General features: G+C 43.0%; 1 protein-coding gene across 5 annotated transcripts in view; it reads left to right on the top strand.

Annotated features, from left to right (window-relative positions):
• Positions 1-25,077, top strand: part of MORC2 (MORC family CW-type zinc finger 2) — a 42,029-nt gene that overhangs the window by 8,089 nt on the left and 8,863 nt on the right. For 3 of the 5 annotated variants that reach the window (XM_059408840.1, XM_059408839.1, XM_059408837.1), the window contains exons 2-17: positions 1,257-1,310; positions 3,176-3,210; positions 9,173-9,241; positions 9,969-10,059; positions 13,334-13,442; positions 18,081-18,240; positions 18,352-18,463; positions 18,962-19,087; positions 19,894-19,973; positions 20,693-20,775; positions 21,350-21,435; positions 23,034-23,174; positions 23,260-23,414; positions 23,527-23,655; positions 24,153-24,258; positions 24,577-24,709. In XM_059408840.1, coding sequence (XP_059264823.1) covers positions 1,257-1,310; positions 3,176-3,210; positions 9,173-9,241; positions 9,969-10,059; positions 13,334-13,442; positions 18,081-18,240; positions 18,352-18,463; positions 18,962-19,087; positions 19,894-19,973; positions 20,693-20,775; positions 21,350-21,435; positions 23,034-23,174; positions 23,260-23,414; positions 23,527-23,655; positions 24,153-24,258; positions 24,577-24,709 — 1,669 coding nt within the window. Of the gene's footprint in view, positions 1-1,256; positions 1,311-3,175; positions 3,211-9,172; positions 9,242-9,968; positions 10,060-10,158; positions 10,487-13,333; positions 13,443-18,080; positions 18,241-18,351; positions 18,464-18,961; positions 19,088-19,893; positions 19,974-20,692; positions 20,776-21,349; positions 21,436-23,033; positions 23,175-23,259; positions 23,415-23,526; positions 23,656-24,152; positions 24,259-24,576; positions 24,710-25,077 lie in introns of those variants that run through there. The other 2 variants (XM_059408838.1, XM_059408841.1) reach the window with 2 other exon arrangements.

The raw sequence follows: 25,077 nt of genomic DNA, 5'->3' as shown, positions 1-25,077 counted from the left end.
CTGAGCCGAAGGCAGCGGTTTAACCCACTGAGCCACCCAGGCGCCCCCACATCCTAACTTTTATATTGAAAGAGGACTGTTCTAGGAAACAGCACAAAATAAGGAGAATGTAAATGGAGAAAGAATTTAAGGATTCATCTTATGCATAAATACCATATTTATTGAGTTCTGAATAACATGGTAATTGCGTATTTACCTAACCCAACTTTGAGCAGCCTCCTGGAAGCTTCCTGTTATCGTCTTCTAATTGTGTGTTTACCTAACCCAACTTTGAGCAGCCTCCTGTTATCTTTTTTTTTTAATTAAAAAAAATTTTTTTAATAAACATACAATGTATTTTTAGCCCCAGGGGTACAGGTCTATGAATCGCCAGGTTTACACACTTCACCATAGCACACACCCTCCCCAATGTTCATAACCCCACCCTCCTCTCCCCACCCCCCTCTCTCCCACCCCAGCAACCCTCAGTTTGTTTTGTGAGATTAAATAAGAGTCTGATGGTTTGTCTCCCTCCCCATCCCATCTTGTTCCATTTATTCTTTTCTTACCCCCCAAACCCCACACGTTGCAGCTCCACTTCAGAGAGGTTATCTTCTTAAAAGGGCTATCAGGGACCCTAGGAAGAATACACCAAGCTGTTCTTATAAGAGGAGTCGTGCAAGAAGGTCTTCGATTCCTTTCTTTAACGTGGTGAGGGTGGTTCTTAGCTAGAGTTAAAATGTCAGGAACTAGATTATTCTCTCCTTTCTCCTCACTTTCATTTGGAATATTTTGTTTACAAACTACACAGTATCAAATGGGTTTTCTTCTTTAACCGATGGATAACATGCAAGTATTGGTAAAGCAAAATGTTAGCAAGGTGTCCATTGCATGCTTAGAGATATGCAGAAACTGATAGCTGGTTAAGGCAATGAAAAATAAAGCACTGACATTTTTCTAGGCACAATATGAGTGGTGAAAAAAAACTGCCTTTAAATCAATAGTATGTATAGGAATCTTAATGCTTCATAGTTGGTTTCTTAATAGAATAAACATGAGTAGATAACAGAACTTGATTAACATTTGAAGGGGTTTAGCAGGATCTTAAAAGGTTCTAATTTGGGGGAAGTTTAGATTTCAGTAGTATAAATTGATAGCACGAATGGGAATTTTTAGATTTTTTTCCCTAAAAACTAATATTTTATTACCTTGACTTACTAGGTGTCATAGTTCAATTATGTAATTCTTTTGCTGATTCTTAGTATTTATCATTTCAGAACTACTCATGAATTCTTGTTTGGTGCTCTTGCTGAACTGGTTGATAATGCAAGGTATGTAGTCTTTAGGCATACAATCTGTGCTTGAAAACTTCTTGGGTCATTTTGACCTTTGCTTCTGAAGATGTGGGAGGAAGACAATTCTCTAAGCAGCTGTAATTCACTCCTAAGGGGTCTCTTACCCCAGAAGTATTTTTTTTCCCCAGAATTATTTTTAATAGCACGTTAGTTGATACTTCTAGTTTACTTGGTTGATTTTAATTCATCCATTCCTTTTCCTAAAAATAATGAACTTATGACATCCAAAGTTATCTTCCTTTGTGTATTAGAGCACAATAATTGTAGTGAAATGCAGGGAATTAAGATAGAAACCTAGGAATCAAGTTAATGGGACAGATAAGATCTGATTTAATTTGTGCTCTCAGAACAGTACACCACCTAAAGTCTTTAAAATTATGCCACAGTTAGGTGTGTTCTCAAAATGTGTATTTTAATGTCAGATGACTTCCAAGTGATTGAAGTATCTTGTTAGCAGCTGTGCTTGGAAGAAATTCTTTAGCACTGTGTTACACTGAGCTCTTAGTGATGGAAGTCTATATAAATGTTCCTGTACAGGACTGGAAAGAAGTTTGGGTTGGCTCAAAGATAAATAACAACATCCGAAGCAAGATTCTGTTCATTACGAAAATATTATCTCAGAGTTGTTTCTGAATGCAAACATAAAATTCAGACACATTGCTTATTGACCAAGTGTTGATGACTAATAAAGGAAGAGGGTAAGAGTTGCGAGAAGGTTTTTTTTTGTGTGGTTTTTTTTTTTTTTTTTAGTAGAAGTGCTTTCTAAATGGATCCACAGTTATAATGAGCTTGCCTTTAATTTTCTGTCTGTATATCTATACTATAATCCTGTACCATTATTACTTTCATTGTTATTCACTGGGATTGTTATATGGAAGTGTGCTTGTTAACAGGTTGTTTAATCAGAATACTCTGGTTTTCTTTCAATCCTGGTTGACTCATAATTTTTGTATTCGATTTAAAAATGGTGTAGCTTAATGGAACTATATTTGAACTTGCCACTTGTTAGCTTAGTGAGACCATGGTGTGCTGTGGTAGACTGCCTTTTTGTATATCATATGGTGAACTGGAGATTCCTGGGAGTATGTGTTTCCTGGTCATGCACACATGTTGCCCATCTGTCTCATATTTGAAACTTTTTATGTGTTTGGGAATAAGTACATGTAGAACTATATGGATTTGAGTGGATTTTTTGCATTTAAAACTTAGGAAATTCTCTGTGCCTCACTCTCCTTGCCTGCAGTTGGCAGAGTTGGACTAGATTAGTTTCAAGCCTTTATTTATGACTGAACTTGGATTTCAGCTGATGGTTGATCTAATGGAGTGCCCTAACTTCCTTTCATAAGATTATAGGCTTGTCAATTAGTCTGCTGACTGTAATGTATATGCTATGAGACCTGATTTTTCATAGGCTTTGTGGCAGATGATGTTTTTCTTTGTCCTCAGTATCTTGTACATAAGAAAAATGGACAAGTTACATTTTTTATGATGCCTATCAAATTAGTGAGAGAAACATAGTTGTGAGTCATTTTTTAGTGTGTGAAGGCAAATGTTCTTTCATCCTCTAGATATTTTTACTGCGAAATTTGTATTTAAAAGACATACAGGCCTTATGTGTCATGTGGTTATTTTGAATAATTTAGAGTTTCAGAACTGTTTCACAGACATAAGGGAAGTAGTGTTTCCGAGTGTGAAAGTGTACTTTAATGGATACAGAATTTCTGTGTGACTTCCTAAAAATAGACTCAAAATATTATGCATCCCACTTAAAATACTATATATTTTGATGGTTGATATTTCATATTTTCATTTTCATATGTTCATTTCTTTTAATTTTGCAGAGATGCTGATGCCACCAGAATAGATATTTATGCAGGTAAGTTGGACATCAGTCCTTTCTTCTGATGTTCAGTTCCTTTGAATGCGTTTATTGCTGTGCCTAAGAAGAAACGTCTAAGAGCCTGAGGAGATGGCACAATTACTCCAGGTCATAGGGTAGAAATAGGGCACCTCTAGTCAGGCATGTGATAGAAACCAAGAATATTGGTGTAAGGAAACTCACATGTGGTTCCCAGATCTATAGATCTATCTATTTATTAAATATTTTATTAAATAGAGCGTGAGAGGGAGCACGAATAGGGAGGAGGGGGAGAAGCAGGCTCTCTCCTGAGCAGGCAGCCTGACTCTGTGATCATGACCTGAGGTGAAGACAGATTCTTAACCTACTGAGCCACCCAGGCACCCCTATAGATCTATTTAGATAGCCACTGAGAGATTTATAGGATGATGGGGAAGAGTATTGGGGAGTGAAGTGACCAAGTACTGGTGGTTTTACTGGTTTGGATTACTGATTGGTTGATTTTACTGGTACCTGGAGCCAGAAAGATTTGTTGGAGGCCGGTTTCTCTCTCTGCAACCTCAGTGAGAGTTGCTGGTGTCATTTGCATAAAACAGTGGATCAAGTGGGTTGGCAGTGGGGTTTGCTGAGGAGGTGTTCTCAGGCAGAGGTGTCAGGTAGGAAGGAGACCTGCTTTGATTGGAATTTATTTTGTTTTTGTAAAGATTTCATTTATTTGAGAGAGAAGGACAGAGAGTGAGTGCATGAGTGGGGTGCAGGGAGAAGCAGAGAGAGAGAGAGGGACAAGCAGACTCTCCATTGAGCAGGGAGCCTGATGCAGGGCTTGATTCCAAGACCCTAGATCATGATATGAGCCAGAGTCAAATGCTCAACCAACTGAGTGTACCAGACACCCTGGAATTTAAAGATATTAATGGTATCTCCTGTTCTGCTTATTTAATTGGCTCTGTTGTAAATTCTTAGTCATTATCATTGGCTTTTTAAAATTTTAAATCATTGTTTTTAGTTTGCTTCCTGCCTGTTCATTGTTTGTACCAGCATGTTTTTGATCATTTGAATTGCTAGAAATTTGGAAGCAAAATAGAGGAAGATGGCTTTTTTTTTTTTTTTAAGATTTTATTTATTTATTTGAGAGAGAGAAACAGTGAGAGAGAGCATGAGCGAGGAGAAGGTCAGAGGGAGAAGCAGACTCTCCATGGAGCTGGGAGCCCAATGTGGGACTCGATCCTGTGACTCCGGGATCATGACCTGAGCCGAAGGCAATCGTCCAACCAACTGAGCCACCCAGGCATCCCGGAAGATGGCTTTTAAATCCTATTTGGCTAGCATAATATATAGGTCTCTGACAAACTTTTTTCTAAAGTCTTAAATAACACTGAGAAAAATGAAGTGTTTTTGTGGGAATATACAGTTGTCAAATAACCGATCTTTGTAGACTCATTCATGAATGGGAACAAGCAAACAACTAAGAGACAATTTTTAGAACCTCCAGTGTTACATAATTTTATGAAAAATCTTCCCAGATACAATGAATTTCTCATGCCTGATATACTCGGGAGCAAAGAAGATAATTCAGAACAGCTAAAAATCAGCTATATTGCTTATTCTGAAAGCCTTTTGCTCAAAAGGCTATGCCAAAGTGGTGAAAATAAAACTTGTTTTATTTTTAGTAGAAAGGAACAGGAACAGGAAAGAAAGGAACAAAGTAAATATCAGGTGTTAGGGATACATCCAGAGGCACAGCAGAAGAGATGGTTACTTAAATCCTGTGGCCAAATGGAGGCACCATTCCAAGTCACAGTGTGTATCTTACATCTCAAGTGTACTTTAATGAGGAGCAATTACAGTTACCTCTGAAAGAAATGTTTTAATCCTTGTACAGACGGTAAAGCAGAGAATCAGCCTCTACTCCCAAGTGACGTCGAAAGGACAAATCATAGCTGGGTTTACTTGAAAGAAGTGTTTTAAACACAGATCACCCCTGCCCCCTCCTCCCACCTTTGGTGGTGAATTTCACTACGAAACACGCTCAGAATACAACAGAACCGTTGGATTTCAATTTAAATGAAAAAGACCCACTGTACATTTATTCTGTGCTCAGTAGTTCTTACTCCTGTTGTGCTTAGGGAAGAGTCCAGAGAGGATGTGATGGGGTATTTTCTAAGTTCTCATTAGAGAATTTAAGTCTTTAATTGGAGAGACAGCGCTCTGCAGGTGATTAAAGAACAATAACTTGATCTTGTGGGAACTGTCAAAGCAGTTAAGGATTAAATGGTGTGATAGAAGTACTAAGCACTACAGCATTTTAGAAAAAGACTTGATTTACTCCAAATACCTCCAGATTAGGAATCCTGGCTGAGATGTCCTTAACCTCACACTTTTCTACCTCAGAGCCTTACTAACACATTCAACAGGAGGAATAAAAGCAACTTCATTTTACAAGTACAATGATAGAATTAGTAATACCCTAGTACTGTAAAGTTCTTATTGTCAGGGCACAGGGGAAAGTATTTTCCTGTCTCCCATTTGAGATTAGATTGATACTGAACTTGGAAATCCCCTTAAACATCAGATTTAGTTTGACTTCATTAAAAAGTCATGTTTTAAAAGAAGGGTGACAAAGGAACCAGACTGTTAAAGTGCAGAGGTGTTCATTTACCCAAAGCATTCCTGTTTCTGTTAGACAGGGCCAGACAATAATGTGCCTGTCAGAAGTAGACTTGGTATTTTTACTGACTTCTTGACTTCCTTGGATCGGCAGTGCCATTCCTCAAAAATCCCCTCTGTGATGCTAGTAAGTGGAAAATTAGAGCACATGTAACTGAAGTGAACACTACTCAGATTGCAAAAGAATAATGAAGAGCTTGGATTTCATTTTATTAACAACTTCTGTTAAGGACAATATTTTCTCATCTCTGACCTTTGACTTACGAGTTCCATTTTACATTTCTTCTGTTTCTTTCTGTCTCCTCTCCAGTGGGAGTTAGATGATCAGATGTCAGGCTAATTTGGAAAGCCAGACTTGGCCATCCTGGGGAGAGTTTAGATGTGCATCCTTCCAAACCCATTCTGATAATCTTATTTAGCTGCTACCAGGATCTGAAGCACAACTGTAAAGAGGGCAGTTCCAAGACATTTGATGGGAGTGGGAGCATAAATCCTGCAGCTCTAGATTCTCTAGTCTCTCCTCTCTAGAACTCCCCTTCCTTCATCAAAATCCTTTGCTTGGAGGCTTCAGATAACAGTTGACTGATAGAAGTGAATATCAGGTATTAGGAATACATCTCTAACTGGTGGGATGTCTGGGGAGATAGTTTTGAGTAGGGAAACCTTCTGGTTCTTGATGCTCTAGCTTAGTGCTTCTCACAGAGTGGTCCACTGATGGATAGCATCAGCATCCCCTGGGAGCATTTTAAAATGCAAGTTCTCAGATGCCTTCTCAGACCCACACAGACTTTCTGGGGTAGAGCCCAGAATCTGTATTTTTAACAAGCTCTTCAGTTGATTCTTATGCACACTTCATTTTGCTCTACCTTACTCTTAATTTCCTGCTTAAACCCTTCTACTTAACTGATTTGCTACAGACAGTAGCATCTGTTGGACTGTAAGCTCAATGAAGGCAGTGATCATATCTGCATTATTTACTGCTGTCTTCATCATAGAGCCAGGAACAGAGAAGTGCTCAGTAAATTGAACAGGTGATCAGGATAAGCATTGTAACCAGGTGTTGATGTGACATTGCCTATTTACAAAGTTGAAGAAGTGACTGAAGAAATTAGCTAGTCTCTTGGTCTTGAGGCAGTCTTGCAGAGGATCATGTGCTCTTGGGTACTACTAGCTGCTTACAGACTGTTGATCATTATGTGGCCAGGAGATCCTCCATTAGTGGATCTCTTACCCTTGTAAACCATCTGAAATATCTTTAAATGAAATCCTAGAACAAGAAAGGGATCTCAGGGGGCGCCTGGGTGGCTCAGTGGATTAAAGCCTCTGCCTTTGGCTCGGGTCATGATCCCAGGATCCTGGGATTGAGCCCCACATCGGGCTTTCTGCTCAGCGGGGAGCCTGCTTCCTCCTTTCTCTGCCTGCCTCTCTGCCTACTTGTGATCTCTGTCTGTCAAATAAATAAAATCTTTAAAAAAAGAAAGGGATCTCAGACCCACTGTTAAGTGATGATTCTGTGCCTAACAAACACAAGGGCCTAGAAGTAATTTCCTATACAGTTTTCAAGGAGTGCCACTTGGCTTGAACCATTCTGGATCCCAAAGCAGAATCTTCATGTGTGTTTTATGGCTGAAGTGTACAACAAATGGCTCTTGGCTAGATTTAGAACACTTATTTTACCATACTCTGTATCTGACTTAGTTTGAGTCTTCATGTTATACTTCGCTTCCTCCAGAAGGAAACGTTGGAAGCCTCTTTGCACTTTTCTTGCGCTTACTCATGCTTACTAGATCTCACTTGGATTCTCCACGCTGATAAGAGGCACGGCCATAAGGAGAAATGTTCTTATCTACCTGTAATACTTACAGGAAGGTCCTTGCTCTTGAACTCAAGAAGCACTTGTCATTAATGTTTCAGCAAAGTCAGCTTCCTGAACACGTTGTGATACTTGAAAATCTGTGGTTTATAATACTTTTGAATAGCATTTTAAATTACACTAGTCCATTTAATAGAAGGTGGTTATGACTCACTGAATCTTTAGGACAAAGAGTATTTTAAACTGGGATTCCTCAGCTTAAAGTTGGTGAACCACAGCTTACAGAGACAAAAAAGTATTCAGGAATTAGGCTCTAAAGCAGCCTTGGGTTTGTCCCTGTAGTACTTTACGAATACCTCTTGCCTTTTAGTAGAAGTGCTCTCCTGATTCCAAGGCCTGTGCTGTTCCTCCTTTGTCACATTATCTTTATCATTGGTTATAGGCACCTTGAAAACTCCAGAATCATCCCCTTCCCAATTTGGGAATCTATTCTTTAGTGTTTGTGACATGTTTAGACCCAGACTACTTTGAGTAACCACCTGCTGCTGCAGAAGACAGTTACTGAAAGAAGAGGTTCTTGCACCCACTGAAATGGCAGCCAAGTTGTTCCCCTCCTGTCAACCGGGAAGCCCTGCTGTGGCTGCACTATCAAAGGACTTAATCCTCTTGTCAAAAGACTATTCCTCCTCCTAGTCAAGCAAGTCCAACTGGGACCAGGCAGCTCTCACTGCATCTTGTGCCATCTCATTTCTAGGTTAGGGAGCCATTTCAAGGACCCGTTGCAAGCAGTGGATGTGGCAATGAGTACAGATACCCCAGAAACTCAAGTTAGCCTGGGGATAGTCATACACAGACATAGCAATTTCTGTGGCTAGTAACTGCCACCACTGTACCCACAGCATGTCTGGCTTGATAACATTGTCTGAAGGCTACTCCAGATTTAACCCACGAAGAAGATGGCCCTGTTGAATTTGAGCAATGTTGACAATGTACAATGTGTAGTAGTTGGAGTGCTTTAGTGCCCTGGGACCCATGGCAGAGGGCAGAGGTGGAAGTAATCCAGGTAGAGAGAGACAGTAAGATGATTGAGGCTTTTATGAAATAGATGCATGTTTGGGCGTGCCTGGGTGACTCAGACAGTGGGCTCAGGTCATGACCTCAGAGTCCTGGTATCAATCCCTGAGTTGGGCTCCCTGCTTGGTCGTTAGTCTAGTGGACCAGGTATCCTGCCTTCAAAGAGTCTTGTCAGTCTTTGTCATTAACTAGAAAACATTGGAGAACATTTGATAGTAATGCCCACCCTCAAGGGCCCTGACATTTACCTTACACTAGCTAGGGCTATTAGAAGGAGGAGCTAGGTTTGTCTTAACCTTTTTGGGTCAAATGTCACACTGATCTACCTTCTGACCTTACGCATGTTTCCACCCTCTGGTGGAACTACCATTGGTAATTCCTGGTAGGTAGGTAACTACCCAGTAATGGCAACCACTTCTTTTACAGAAAGGCGAGAGGACCTTCGAGGAGGATTTATGCTTTGCTTTTTGGATGATGGAGCAGGAATGGATCCAAGTAAGTGATGAGATTTTTTTTTTTTTTTTAAGATTTTAGTTATTTATTTGAGAGAGAGACAGAGAGAGAGAGCATGAGCAAGGAGAAGGTCAGAGGGAGAAGCAGACTCCCCGTGGAGCTGGAAGCCTGATGCAGGGCTTGATCCCGGGACTCCGGGATCATGACCCGAGCCGAAGGCAGTCGTCCAACCAACTGAGCCACCCAGGCGTCCCAGAGATGATTTCTTATTTTGGGGAGGATGTAACTCTTTTTACTAAATACTTACTGTGTTGTTTTTCTGTTGCCTTACTGTTGTGACTAGAAGATACACCTGGAGAGAGAGAGGTCTGTTGCAACATCTCAGGCTTAATTCCACTAATGGATTTGCCAGGTCTTGTCCTAGCATGGTAGATAGGATCTGAATGGCAGCCTGAAGTCAGTCAGATTACCCGTCTCTTGACATTGTATTTATCAGCTTGCACAACATCCTGGAGCAGGAACTACAGAGGCCTCCCTCAGCCTTCATACATACCATGTTCTGGTAATAGAATAAGGGCATAGTGATGGTAGTACTGACAGGCCAGTCAGAGGTTGTTTCCATTTGCCTTATGGTTCTGAATTTCCTTGGAAGGTGGTTTTAGTAGACACACAGCCCTGCTTAGATTTAGCTAGGCTCAGACCTTTGATTTTTGAGGATCCTGGGGAAGAAATGTTAATGCTTTCACTTTCTTTGTACCTGTGACTTCAGGTGATGCTGCCAGTGTGATCCAGTTTGGGAAGTCGGCCAAGCGAACACCTGAGTCCACCCAGATTGGGCAGTATGGGAATGGGTTAAAATCGTAAGTATACTAGAAGCCTGTCATAGGACTCAGTACAGAATTAAGCAATACTGCTCTGCTGCTGTCCAGTGAAAACTTTTCTGTTCCTTATCCTTCTAGAGCAGAAGAAAGGTTGGAAAGAAGTAGTAGTTTGGGAGCTTAGCAACTGCTGTACAGCCAGGTTTTCCTTACAGATTGAAAGAATGAACATCCTAAACCATTTGGGGTGAGAGAAGCAAACTGTAGGTTTCTCTTGACAGTGTGCTGTGGAATTGCATTTCTCCTCCTGATGAAAATTCTTATTTTTACCCTTTGGTTTGAGGATGCAAGTGGTTGTTTTGTGGGGTTAGGATGTATCTGAGATGCTAAAGGGGTTGCTTCATGGCATTGCAGTGTTTCCTGATCACCGGCCACATGTCATGCTTTGACCAGGCATTGGGGATCCAGGGTGAGTAATGGATATCTGAATCCTCCCTCTCAGAGGACATGGTCTCCACTTCTGTGTCCTGCTGTCTTCAGATCCCTTGGGACTTCTTTCTCAGCCCTTGGTTCCCACTTGTTTGGTGTTTGGAATGTGTTGTTCTGGTTTTGAGTGAAGCCCCAAGAGAAAGGTTTCTATTTCTGAAATGCTCACTTCCAGCTGTACATACCTTTGGATGGAATAAGATTTAGTGGAATTGGAATTTGTACAAATGGAATTCTGAGTCACATTTCCAGTCTTGCTGTGGAAATGTGTTGTTTTGTTCGAGAGAGGGTGGTGCTTTGGTCAGTCAGCAGTATCAGTTGTCCCTCGCATGCAGCATGCTTTGGCAAGGAAAGAGAGTGCTTCCAAAGACATCGGGGACATGGTACCTGGACTATTTGTCTTTCAGGGGAGAAACCAAATGGTAGTAACAAGTTCTTACAATGTGCCAGGCACTTTGCTAAAAATTTTACTTGAATGATCTTATTTATTCCTTCTATTCTTATTTATTCTCATTTTCCAATGAGGAAATTGAGATTTATGGGGATGAAGTGATTTGCCCAGAGGTATAAAAGTGTAGCCCAAGGTATAAAAATATAAAAATTTTATATCTTATAAAAGGTATAAAAGTGTAGCCCAAGTGTAGAGCTGAGATATGAACCAGGTCATTTTGACTGCAGAGCTGGAGCGGTTACCCATCTCACTTCAGTCATACAAATTAAAATTCAGATCTCACCTCAGCCACTCAATTATTTCTCTGAGCTTTAGCATCCTTTTTGTAAATTGGGATTATAAATACGTGCTAAGTAAGTTAAGGATTAAATGCTCTTATTGCCTTGAGAGCCTTAGACTAGTTTCTGGATTCTTACTTTATTTCTCCTTTGATCTTTCCATGGCAGATTCCTGGTCTGAATAGCTAAAGCTATTCAGCTAGGGTAGGGCCTAGGAGTCTCTAGGTAGGTTCCCCATTGTTCTGGTGCTGGTGCCCTAAATCCCAATAACTGAGGTCTCTTAGTGTCAGTGTGAAAGAAGTCCTGACTTCCCATCTGGATTGTAGTCCAGTCTCCTTCTACCTGATCTTAGCAGGTTTGTGGCCTCAGGCAAGCTCTTTCATGTCTCTGCATATGTGTTTTCTAATCTAGAAAATGCAGTTCTGTTCTCTGACATTCTACCTTACAGAGCAAGTTTGAGGAGCAAACAAAATAGGACTCTAACGGTGCTTAGAAGACTGGGAAGTTGCAAGTGTTATCATTAACATATTTTAGTAGACTGAGTTTTATAAAGGATGCATTCAGTTGGAGCCATCTAGTGTTGAGAGTGTATTTATTTTGAAACCAATTCAGAAGTTGAGAAAGAGTTTCAGAAGGGAGTGATTTGTGGTGAGAATAGGGCTGAGAAGCAAGGAAGCCAGCAGAGAGGTGGCATTTTTGGGGTTGTTGTTCTTAGCTCCAAGGTCAGGATCAAAGAGAGAATAAAGAAGCACAAAGTGAGAGTTTTTGCCAAATTAGGGCAAGAGCAAGCTTTGACAGAAGGGAAGGTAATATGCTATCCGTAAGCTTCAGGGGAGAAGGAGGAGGGCTGTGAAATCTGTCAGAGGAAGTAGCATTGCCAGCATCTTGGGAACTGGAGGAGGAGAAAGAGAACTTGGCAGCCCCCAGGGTGTCTCTGGATAGTGTCCTGGGCGTTTTCCTGAGCATTTGGGGAAATGGGACATGGCATTCATTTGTGTGTTTGGCATGCCAGCCTGGTTTGTATTTGTATGTAGAAGAAAGTAATGAGGCTTCCCACTGCCATCTCCTCCCTGGGGTATTATGAAGACTAATGAGATAATAGCCATAAAGCCCCAGAAGCTGCTTCGAAGAAAGGAGTTAAACAGCCCCATTGTTCAGTGGGCAATGAACTGTTGGAACTTCTGCCCTGTTCCTGTTGCCCAGAAAGGCCTGTCCTTGCCTGCACCTCACTTGATTTAATGTGGCTAAACAGAGGAAGGAAGCAGTTGATTCCATTTAGACTTTCGCCTTGTGGAACCCAGCCTCAAGGCACATTTCCCAGAAACCAGTTGCATCTAAGAGCAGGGACCGCCTATAATGAGCTTGAAGTGGCAAAACCATTTTGAGAGAGAAGATGGTTGAGATTATAGGATATGAACCAATTATAGGCCTCCTTAAAAACTATGATTAAGAATTATATTGTGTTTGGTTAGCCCCTGTATTTGGTTTAGCCTTAGGATCATACCGTTTTTTGGTGTTTTTTTTGTTTTTGTTTTTGTTTTGTTTTTTTGAGGACTTAGTGAGTGTAGATTGTGGTCTGTGCCCTTGATGGTGCTGCCATTTGATGAGTGAATGAGAAGGAATTTGTGTCAACAAAGGAAGGACCAGATGGGAACTGGATGTGGTCAGCATGGAAGATGATGTGTTGAAGGTATTAGTTCCTGGAGGGAAATTGGATGGTGGCACAGAGAGTACAGCAGCCCTTGTGTAGCTGAGATGAACCTGGTGCATGGGCAGCAGGGGTTACTTGCTGTTGTGGCAGCAGGTCAGGAGTTAAACTTGGGGCTGGTGATCTGTGGTGAATGTGCCCTAGAAGGGTAGTGAGGAAGCCTTCTTTGGAGGGTAAGTGGGGTCATGCTAATTGTGAGGAATGATGAAGGCTTATGTAAGAGCAGAGGGAATGAGGACTGTGGACCTCATCTCAGGGTCCTGTGAGGAAGGCAGGTCTTGAGGAGAGCTTTCCAAAGGCAGTTTTAGTCATGTCCAGAGGGTGAATTCGCTCTTTTTTTCAGGTGAGTTTTTGAATCCCTGGGAGAATAACCCATTTGTGCTTTCCTTTCAGGGGCTCAATGCGCATCGGGAAGGATTTTATACTCTTCACTAAGAAGGAAGACACCATGACCTGCCTCTTTTTGTCTCGGACCTTTCATGAGGAAGAAGGCATTGATGAAGTAGGTCCTTTCCTCATGGTTTGAGTCATCATTTCACATTTCCTGGGTCTGCCTAGGTTATTTGCCATGCTGTGCTTATTGGGTTTGCAGGATTGCAGCCAAGCTCCTTGTGGGATTATCTGTTTGGATTAACTTGTTGAGGGGTTAGGCAGACTTCTTAGTGCTAGAGGAGTTAAAAATTTCAAAGCTTTAACCCTACAACCCAGCAATCGCACTATGGGGTATTTACCCTAAAGCTACAAATGTAGTGATCTGAAGGGGCACATGTACCCGAATGTTTATAGCAGCAGTGTCCATAATAGCCAAACTATGGAAAGAACCTAGATGTCCATCAACAGATGAATGAATAAAGAAGATGTGGTATGTGTGTGTGTGTACGTATATGTACACACACACACACACACACACAGGAATACTATGCAGCCATCAAAAGAAATGAAATCTTCTCTTTTGCAAGAGAACTAGAGGGTATTATGCTGAGCGAAATAAGTCAGTTAGAGAAAGACAATTATCATATGATCTCTCTGATACGAGGAATTTGAGAGGCGGGGCAGGGGTTGACATAGGGAAGGAAAAAATGAAACAAGATGGGATCAGGAGCGAGACAAACCATAAGAGACTCTTACTCTCACAAAACAAACTGAGGGTTGCTGGGGGATTGGGGTGTAGGGATAGGGCAGCTGGGTTATAGACATGGGGGAGGGTATATGCTATGGTGAGTGCTGTGAAATGTGTAAGCCTGATGATCCACAGACCTGTACCCCTGGGGCAAATAATACATTATATGTTAATAAAAATAAAAATGAAAAATAAAGAAAAAAATCTCAAAGCTTTAGAGAATAGTTGTCTTGTTTCTGAGAATGAGGCCATCAAATGGCAGGAACCAAGAGTTGGATTTGTAACTTCTCTAGACCTACAGCCTGAATTTAGTCTGTTGGGGTGTCAGTATGAAGAGTTGTTTTATCAAGGGGAATGTTTTGGCTTCTTGACTATGGGTGGAGAGCACAACCTGCAGTAATAATAAGAACTTATAATAGGAGCAGCACTGTCTTTCTCATATGATGGTGATTTTGTGAAATGTGCTATGATTATATTTTCCTTTTTAAGAAATTTGTTGCTTTAATGGTCTATATCAGAAGGTACAAGTCAGATATCTGTGGGGCCTGGGCAGGTAATGAAGCAGGAAAGTATATTGAAACCATCATGGTAAGTTCTTTGCTAAATGACAGATGACACTTAGCCCCAGCTCATCATTGCTATGCTGGAAAGAAGTCCTAATGAATCTAGAGTATTCTGATTTTAAAACATTAATTAGTTAATTATTAAGCTAAACACATGCTCGGTTGAGTCTCTTTGTGGCCTCGCGGTTAAGGCATCTACCGAGCTCGTCTGGTGAGGTATGTGCTTCCTCGCCAGAGAGGGGATCAGAGACTAGTCTGCCCAGCCTCAGTCTGGACTCTTTCTCCTTTCATGTGTGAGAAACGGTGGCCAGAGCTGTAAGAAGGGACTGAGAGGGTCTGCAGACAGAAATCCTGAGATAGGTGAATTTAGTTAGGGTTTCAGTCTCTCTTAGTTAGCTGTGATTTAATTTGTGCTGGCCCTATTAGATGTGAGCTTAAATCATAACAAATTAGTTCATGGTGGGAATGAAAGGCTGTTTTTTCCTACCACCTTTACTTGGCAAGCCAGTGGATTTGTTTGCCTTTTTGGTGCACAGTGTCAATTCATCCATCATACATGCAGTGGAGAAGTGCTATAGCTGGAATGAACAGGTTCCTGGGAGAAGGGAGGGCAGGAGAACTTTTGCCCAGGCTGTGGTTTTCAGGAATGTTTCCTGATGGACTGTGGGTAGTGAGAGGAAGGTGGTCAAGTCCATGGAAGTAGCCTGTTGAAGGCCCTGAGGGCTGGTGAGGGCTGTGGGATCAGACTTGACAGAGGGGCTACCTGAAGAAAGGTGGTGGCCTCTGGAGAGCAGGAGGGATAGGTCAGGTTTGATCTTTTAAGTAAAGGTGGTGTGGCAGTATCAGATTCTCTTTTAAAAGGATCAGTTTTGTGGGGCACCTGGGTGGCTCAGAATGTTAAGGATCTGACTCTCGATTTTACCTCACGTCAAGATCTCAGGCTCCTGAGATTGAGCCTCCATTGGGCTATGCCCAGTGCATAGCCTGCTTTAGATTCTCTCTCTCCCTTTCCTCCTCCCTGCCTGCTCTCACTCTCGGTCTCAAAAAAAAAAAAAAAAAAAAAAAAGAAGAAGAAGAAGAGGAGAGAAAGACAGGTGTTGGAGTAGATTGGTCGAGATTCCCTAGCTGTGTGTGGCCTGGCAGGACGGAAGCAGGGAGGTCCTTTAAGCATGCGAGGCCCACAAATCTGGTGTTTGATTAGTGGAGAGAGGAAGGAAGGTCATGAATGATGTTGGTTCTGGTGTGGCTGCTGGGGCATGATGTCGGCTCTTTAGAGCTGGTAAAGAATGAGAGTGGCGCCCTGCTCTTTAGTGAAGAGTGTAAGTTCCCCTGGACATGAAAAGTTAAGTCTGGGTCGTGAGCTTCTGGGGAGGCCTGGGCTCTGGGATCCTTGGTAGCAGATGAGCTCACCTAAAGTGGTGTACACAGTGAGAGGAGGACCTGGGATCTCAGATGCTCTTCTCCAGGGAGAGGACAAGGTGGCACAAGAGACAGGAATGAGGAGATATGTAGGAGGAAAATTAGGAGACTGGTGACATTGAAATTAAAGAAGTGTTCAGATGACTGGGATAGGTGCCAGTGGAAGTATATGCTGTTTAAAGTAATGCTGTTGTGAAATTAAAATAATTTGAATAGAATAAAAAAAAATAAAGTAATGCTGTTGTCACCTGGGCTGTTGTGAAGAATGGGGGTTGCAGAGTCAGGTATAGATTCATAGAACACAAATGGAACTCAGTTCCTTGGGTGAAAAAGCTAGGTTGAATTTTTTTCCTTACTTGGTGCTAGAAGGTCACTATTTTGGATTGTACTCTAGCACAAACTCAGCCAAGATTTCAAAATAAGATCATTTTCTACTGAGTAGGAATGTGTCCAAACGAGCTCTAGGGATGAATACCATTAGGAATAAAGGTTCTTAGAAAACAGTAAAATGTCTCAGAACCCTTAACAGTAAGTGTCACCCTGACACTTCTTAAAATATAGAACCCCTTTATTCTCAGAGTAGGCCGTTTGATTTGAACCTTCGAGGTGGCTGAGACTGGTTTGCTTTACAGAGGGAATCAAATGTCAGCTATCCACAGGGCTCCTGGGCACCTGGCTGAGAGAGGAGCCACGTCTAAAGGGTGTGGCACTCGAGGGTGGGGTTTTAGAAGAAAGAGGAGGATTTTTTCCCTCCAGTTTTATTGAAGTTTAATTGACGAAGGTAGGATTTTTAAAAACATAAGATTAAATTCCATAGTATGAAAAAGTATATTAAAATACAGGTACAGGGCACCTGGGTGGCTCTGTGGGTTAAGCCTCTGGCTCAGGTCATGATCCCAGGGTTCTGGGATGGAGGCCCACATCAGGCCCTCTGCTCAGCAGGGAGCCTGCTTCCTGCTCTCTCTCTGCCTGCCTCTCTGCCTACTTGTGATCTCTCTGTCAAATAAATAAAATCTTTTTAAAAATGCAGGTACAGTTGAGAGGATAATTACAAAGTGAACACCTAGGTAACTGTCCTAATAGACTGATACTAGAAGCCCCCAGTGTGTCCCCTCACTAGCTGCATTCCTTACTGCACCTCTGAAGGAACCACCTTCAGGTAACTTTTGTAATGATTATTTCCTTGTTCTCTATATAGTTTTGGCACCTGTGTTGTATATGCATTCTTGAATAGTTTAGTTTTGTCTATTTTATGTTTATGTAAGTGGGCTCATACCATAAGATTGATTTTTTTTTCTATTTTGTCTTTTTTCATGTAACAATTTTTTGTTGTTTTTGTTTTAGTAGGGGGAGGGGCAGGGAAAGAAAGAATCTCAAGCAGGCTTTATGCCCAGCTCAGAGCCCAACATGGGGCTTGATCTCACAACCCTGAGATCATAACCTGAGTCAAAATCAGGAGTCAGACACTTAACCAACTGAGCCAACCAGTCGCCCCTCACATAGCATTGTTTTTGAGATCCATCCATGTTGATGCTAATAGCTGTTAGTTTGTTCATTATCATTACTACACACTACTCCATTGTATAAATATATGATAGTATAATTTATCCATTCTAAATTGGTTGCTGGTACATATATACAGGACACACTGCCAGGTTCTGGAGTGGAATTGCTGAGTTGTATGTTTACAGGTATCTTCAGATTCACTAGATAAGTACAGATATCTTTTCAGTAGTAGAAAGAGTAGAATTAACACCAAATTAGGAGAATGGCCAGGGCCATCCCAAGCAGGGAACTGCCTGTGCAAAGACCTCCAGGGCATAAATCAGCATATCCCAGAGGACCTAGTGCTGTGAGGCTGAGTCTTGGAAAGGGCAGAAGTCAGAGAGCCTCTGATGTCAGGCTACAAAGCTTGAATCTCTCCTCTGGGGCAGTGGGGCAGTGTGGAGCCACTGTGGAGAGGGACACGATGAGGGGTACATTTTGAGGGAGGCTGTTCTGGGTCTTCCATCAGTGTCTGCCTGTGCTTTCTCCAAAGGTGATAGTCCCATTGCCCACCTGGAATGCTCGGACCCGGGAACCTGTCACAGACAATGTGGAGAAGTTTGCCATTGAGACAGAGCTCATCTACAAGTATTCTCCCTTCCGCAATGAAGAGGAAGTTATGACACAATTCATGAAGATTCCTGGGGACAGTGGTAAGTAGGATTGAGCCTACAGTCCCTAGAATCTAGGAGCTCCAGAGCCATGAATGGTGTGGGGATGGGCAGGTGGTGCCTAGCAGGACAAAAGGATGATTTCTTTCCCAGGAACACTGGTGATCATCTTCAATCTCAAACTCATGGATAATGGAGAGCCAGAGCTAGACATAATCTCAAATCCAAGAGATATCCAGATGGCAGAGACTTCTCCAGAGGGCACGTGAGTATGGCTGAGAAGGGAGGGAAGTCTTGGAACTGGTGTTCATTTTCTCAGGGAGAAAGCTCAGGAGGTGAGTTTAGCGAAAGGGGGAGAGGGAGCTCATTCTCTGAATTTCCCAGTATTGGAGTTGATGAAGCTGAGTACTCCATATTTTCTTACCACAAGCAGGATGAATAGGACAGCAGCTCCACAGCTAAGCCAAAAGAAAAGATTAATTATCTCTTGCTCTGACTCCTTGATTTGGAAACAGCCTTAGAGGTGGGGGAGGATTTGCTGGGTCTTTGGTGGGGCCTGTGGTAGGGCTGGGTCAGGTGTCTGTGGAGTGCCTATGCTGGGGATTTGAGGGGTGTGCATCCCACACTGAGGGAGCAGCCCTTCAGGGTGGTGAGAAAATCCAGGATATGAGGTGGAGGGTTTGCAGAGAGGCTGTCTTGCCATTTCTTTGGCCAAGCTGGTTGTGGGTGGGTGATAGCACTCTTCCATTCCTGCCACCTCTAGGAAGCCAGAGCGGCGCTCCTTCCGTGCCTATGCTGCTGTGCTCTATATTGATCCCCGGATGCGGATCTTCATCCATGGGCACAAGGTGCAGACCAAGAGGCTCTCCTGCTGCCTATATAAGCCCAGGTAGGGGCCTGCCCACCCTGGTCTGCTGTTCCCTTGAGCTGAGAATGGGGCTGTGGCTGTATTTCTTATGGGCATTGTTGGGGTGATGGTAGGAGTGATGATGATAAGAGGCTCTGACAGTGTTGACTGCATTTGGGCCTTTAAGCTCCTTGTGATTTACTGCATAGAAACTTCTAAGTGTTGAGGAGGGAGCACAGATGGCTGGTGACCTGTGAAGATTGGCTGTTGAAGCTTTCTGAGTGTGAGTTCTATGACATGGAGGGTGCCCTACCTGGCACAATGAACTGAGCCTCTCAGCTTTAGGGCCAAGGGACCTTGAGATACTACACAGGAGAGAGCAAAGGCCCTGGCTGATTGCTGAGATTTGTTTCTTCTGTGGGATTATTGACACATCTGGTGAGTAGTGAGGTTGCTTATCAAAGATGGAGCAAGGGGAAAGTGGAATAAGGAGTTGAGGATTTTGCTAAACTAAGTTTTTGTTTTTGTTTTGTTGGTTTTTTTTGAGAGAATGAGTGAGAGAGAGCACGAGACGGGAGAGGGTCAGAGAGAGAAGCAGACTCTCCACTGAGCAGGGAGGCCTATGTGGGACTTGATACTGGGACTCCAGGATCATGACCTGAGCTAAAGGCAGTCGCTTAACGAACTGAACCAACCAGGCGCCCTAAAATAAGTTTTTGACTCATCATGAATATAGTGCAGCTTGGAAGGAAGCAGGAACGGCAGGGCAGGGTGCTTCTTGAGTTGCACAGGTTGCTGCCCTACCCTGCTGCTGCTTGGGTGTTCAGGTTGCTTTTTCCCCTGTTCAGGATGTACAAGTACACATCAAGCCGTTTCAAGACTCGCGCAGAGCAGGAGGTGAAGAAAGCTGAGCATGTAGCGCGGATTGGTAATGTGCACTCCCTGCCCCCTGGGCAGGAGGTGGGATCAGGTTGGGGTTGTCTGGGGGATACTTCTGGCCAAAGCAGGATCCAAAAAAAAGCTTTGTCTAGCTAGCACCCAGGGGCAGGCTCTTCTGAACCACTGGTCTAGTTCCTCTTGCACCCCTCCCCTTGCATGCCAATCCTCTCAGCATATTTTCCCCTAGACTCTACTTTATCAGCCATTTTTAGGGACTTACCTAAAATAGCACCAACTCCTTGATTTGCCCAGAGTGAAGAATCTCACACTTTCCTTTGGCCCAAATACTTGTGAAATTAGTTTTCCTGACTCCAGGGCAAAAATCTCAAGGTTTCTCATGGTGACGGGGCTTCTTGGCAGCTTGATGGAGAGTGATTGGCTGAGGACTTTGATGCCTTCCAGCTCCTGCTGAGGATGTAACTCTGGTTGCCTTGGGCAGTTTTTGACCTGTTCTGGTTCGTTTGTAAAGTTAAAAAAAAATGTCTAAAGTATAAATAGTGCCTGTTTTGTTTGAGGCCTCCAAACAAAAGGATTTTCCTTTTTGTACTGACTCTGCATTCAAGGCAGGGAGGTTGGAGGCAGCTCTTTTGTTCCTTTGCAGTGTACATACATCTTGCCCAGTAGGTACTGCACTGTGGGATTCAGGAAGGATGACTAAGAGTTTTTGAACCTTTGTATTCTTTAATCATGGCTTCTTCTGGATTTTAGCTGAGGAGAAGGCACGGGAGGCAGAGAGCAAAGCTCGGACCTTAGAAGTTCGCCTAGGTGGAGACCTCACGCGGGACTCCAGGGTAAGGCCCCACATCTGAGCAGCTATTGTCTAACATTTCTTTTTGTTGTTGTCTAACATTTCTGGCATTAGGATCCCAGAGCTGGCCTGGCTCAGCCCCAAGCTAGTTGTGAACCCCTCGCCCTAAACCTGCAAAATGGGACATTAAGATGTTTCCATAATCATTATTGAACACACTGTATGGCAGAATCTTGGCTAATCATTTCAACATCCTAACGACAATATGGAGTGGCCACTGTTAGTATTCTCAGTTTATAGAAAGGGAGATTGAAGTGAAGATGGTCACTTGCCCCAGGTCACATACCTGAAGGGGTCTGAGCAGTTCTTTACCCCTCTGTCTGACACTGTTATTTCAGTTGGGGGTGTTTCCTCCTTCATTTCAGCCTGGTCAGGTAAAGCACAGCTTTTGAGTTTGTCCCCATTAAGGTCATTTTTTCTGTAGAAAAGAAGTAAATCTCTAAGTGTGGTTCTGAATCCATGTGATTTAAACAGAAGTTTCAGATGGTGATTATAATATTGCCTGCTATGGCCCACAGCACCTCCTCCCCTCACTTGGTGCCAACGTATGTTTCCAGGTGATGTTGCGGCAGGTCCAGAACACAGCCATTACCCTGCGCAGAGAAGCAGATGTCAAGAAGCGGATCAAGGAAGCCAAGCAACGGTGAGTGCCAGGGCTGGCTTTTGTGGGTGTTTTGTTTTTAAGGTTTATTTATTTATTTATTTGCCAGAGAGAAAGAGTGAGAACTCACACAAGCAGGGGGAGAAGCAGGCTCCCTGAGCAAGGAGCCCATGTACAGGGCTTGATCCCAAGGACCCTAGCTGTAGGCAGCCACTTAACCAACTGAGCCACCCAGGTGTCCCTGGCTTTTTGTTTTTTAAAGTTATGTAACGTTTGTACTCAGTATTGGCAATTAAAGAGCTTCAGGAATCCTCCCCACCTTGTGAGTTTGCTGTTCTATCACAAAGGTTGCTTTGAGAGAGCCAGTGATGTTGTGGTCCCAAATGCTTGTCAGTGCCCACTGTAGGTTTTCTCCTGAGGTAGGAAAAGTCAGGGCAGGGCCTATCCCTGGAATAGAACACCAGACCTTCCTTCCTGGCCATTCCCATTCCTCCCTCTGTTTTTTCTTTTTTTTCTCTCTCTCTTCCTTCCTTCTCCCTCCTTTTTTCTCTTCATTTTTTCTTTTTTATCTTTTTCATTTAAAGGATATATATATATCCTTTAAATATATATATTTAATAATATATATCATATATAAGTATATATATTATATGTAGATACATCATATATATATGATGCTAGCTATACAAAACTTGTAATACACAGACCATTTTTAGAAATACCATCTTAAAACTCCTTTATATTAGTACCTTCTGGTACTATTTACTCTTAATATTTTATCCCGGGTTAAAATATGGAGTAATGTTGTAGATTGAGTTTTGGAGAATGGGCACTTTCCCTAGCTCATTAGGTTATCTCCATATTCCGTTTTATGTCTGGAGCTTCTCGGAACTCTGGTCTTAGAATTCCTAAGTTGCTGTTTCTTGGCCTTCCTGCCACAAGCATATAGGTTCCTGGATTCTTCTGAGTTAGTGCACTGCTTATTTATTTATTTATTTTTTAATTTATTTATTTGACAGACAGAGATCAGAAGTAGGCAGAGGGGCAGGCGTGGGGGGGGAGAGCAGGCTCCCTGCTAAGCAGAGAGCCCGATGTGGGGCTCGATCCCAGGACCCTGGGATCATGACCTGAGCCGAAGGCAGAGGCTTTAACCCACTGAGCCACCCGGCGCCCCAGTGCACTGCTTATTAATCCGCTTTTCAACTCCATGGTTTTGTTACTCATCACATGAGGGTCTCTTCTCTCACATACATGTTCATCGTTCTAGTGAATTTTTACCTTTTTAGAATTAATTACTGTCATATTAGTGGACTAGGTATGACCTTGTGTTTAGCCCACCATGTAACTATCTTCACACAGATTTGCAGCAGCTTCACAGTATCCCATTCATACTTAAATCTTAACATCCCTGTTTTGTTACCAGAAGCCAGCCATAGTCACATGCTTTTAATTAGGGATTCTTAGAGTCACTACACAGTACCATACCCCTACCAGGTCTGATGGGTTACACATTTGACTGGAAGTGCAAAATTTATTTCTTAACATGTCTCAAGTTTAAGCTTAAGCTCACATATCTTAAAGAAGATGGTGTTTGTTTGTTAATGGGTTGATCTGTTTACATTTATCTTGTGTCTTCTCAGAGCACTTAAAGAACCTAAGGAACTGAATTTTGTCTTTGGGGTCAACATTGAACACCGGGACCTGGATGGCATGTTCATCTATAACTGTAGCCGCCTGATCAAGATGTATGAGAAAGTGGGCCCACAGCTTGAAGGAGGCATGTGAGTATTGCCCACCAAGAGCTTTTCAGCCTAAGGTGGTGAGTGGGCCAGTGGGATGACAGAACTGTCTTCTTTCTCCCTTCAGGGCATGTGGTGGGGTTGTTGGGGTTGTTGACGTGCCCTACCTGGTCCTGGAACCTACACACAACAAGCAGGACTTTGCTGATGCCAAGGAGTACCGGCACCTGCTGCGGGCGATGGGGGAGCATCTGGCACAGTACTGGAAGGACATTGCCATTGGTAATTCCCTTTCTGTTCACTTCTTATCTTAGGAGACCCTTAGTGCCCAAGGGTATAAATTTAGGAAGAGCAAGAGGCTGGCTCCTAATATGTGTGGGTGTTTCCTTTCCAGCCCAGAGGGGAATCATCAAGTTCTGGGATGAGTTTGGCTACCTCTCTGCCAACTGGAACCAGCCCCCATCCAGTGAGCTACGTTACAAGCGTCGGAGAGCTATGGAAATCCCAACCACCATCCAGTGTGGTGAGCCGGTGGTCGGAACCTCTTTCTGACTCTCCACCATAATCCATGTCCCCTTGCTGGCCTCCTGACTTGACTTTCATGGACTCTGGGTCCCACTGGAGATGAGTCTGGTGGTGGCCCTGGGAGCTCAGCCTTGGGGCTGTGTCAAGTCCACCTGTCCCTCTTGAATGAGGCAGAGTGTATCTAACCCGCGGAGCCTAACTTTGGTGCCACGTTCTTAATGCTGTGAGTGATGATTTAGCCAGGATCCTGTCAGAGGAGGGAGAGAGGCTGGGAACATTGAAAAGTCCACAATATAAAATGTCTCTTCTTGCTGGAATCACCATCCCTGAGAAGAATTACTATTCTGCAAGGAAGGCAGAGTTGTAGCCAGCGTAAAGATCTTTGCACGGAAAGTTGGGGGCATCTTTGCCTTGGGCTTGGTTGGGAGGAGCCTGTTTACTAAAGATTGTTACGGGGCAAGGCTGATGTTTGTGGGGGTGTTTTCTGTGTCACAGATTTGTGTCTGAAGTGGCGAACCCTCCCCTTCCAGCTGAGTTCTGTGGAAAAAGATTACCCTGACACCTGGGTTTGCTCCATGAACCCTGATCCTGAGCAGGACCGGTGAGCACGTGCTCTAACAAGGAGATTATGGGTATCTCTTATCTCCCCACTGTATTCTCTCTACCTTTTGGGTAAATAACTCGCTGTGCATCTTGAGGTCAGTGCTGATATCCTCACATCTCTGTCTTGCTGCAAATAATAAGTGCCCTGGAAATAAGAATAGATGTCTGTCCTGCAGTGAGTATTCATTCTGTACATTTGGGATCCCTGAGGTTGTTGCTATGGTGAGAGCGAGCATGGGTTGGTCGAAGAGGAAGGGCCATGTCCTACTTAGGGCCCTGTTTTTGCCATTACCTCCCTAACACCCTCTTTCTACAGATGTGAGGCTTCTGAACAGAAGCAGAAGGTTCCCCTGGGGACATTCAGAAAGGACCTAAAGACACAAGAAGAGAAGCAGAAGCAGTTGACAGAGAAAATTCGCCAGCAGCAGGAAAAGCTAGAAGCCCTGCAGGTGTGTGGGTCATGGGCAATGGACAGAGCTAGCTATTTTGTTTATGTATTCCAATGTGGTCAGAAAATAAGTATCCTATCAGAGAGGTAACTGCCATCAACTAAAATATCCTAACTTTTTATGACTACCTATGTGTACATAAATATATATTTTATAATAAAAATATGGAAATTATGCATCATGATACATGCTCTTTAGTGCATACTTTTTTTTTTTTTTAAGATTTTATTTATTTATTTGTCAGAGAGAGAGAGGAGCGAGAGTGAGCACAGGCAGACAGAGTGACAGGCAGAGGCAGAGAGAGAAGCAGGCTCCCTGCCGAGCAAGGAGCCCGATGCAGGACTCGATCCCAGGACGCTGGTATCATG

This window comes from Mustela nigripes, chromosome 8, assembly GCF_022355385.1.
Source record: "Mustela nigripes isolate SB6536 chromosome 8, MUSNIG.SB6536, whole genome shotgun sequence".
Classification (NCBI taxonomy): domain Eukaryota; kingdom Metazoa; phylum Chordata; class Mammalia; order Carnivora; family Mustelidae; genus Mustela; species Mustela nigripes.
Note: the sequence above shows the minus strand (reverse complement) of the source record. Positions and strands in the feature narration are given on the sequence as shown.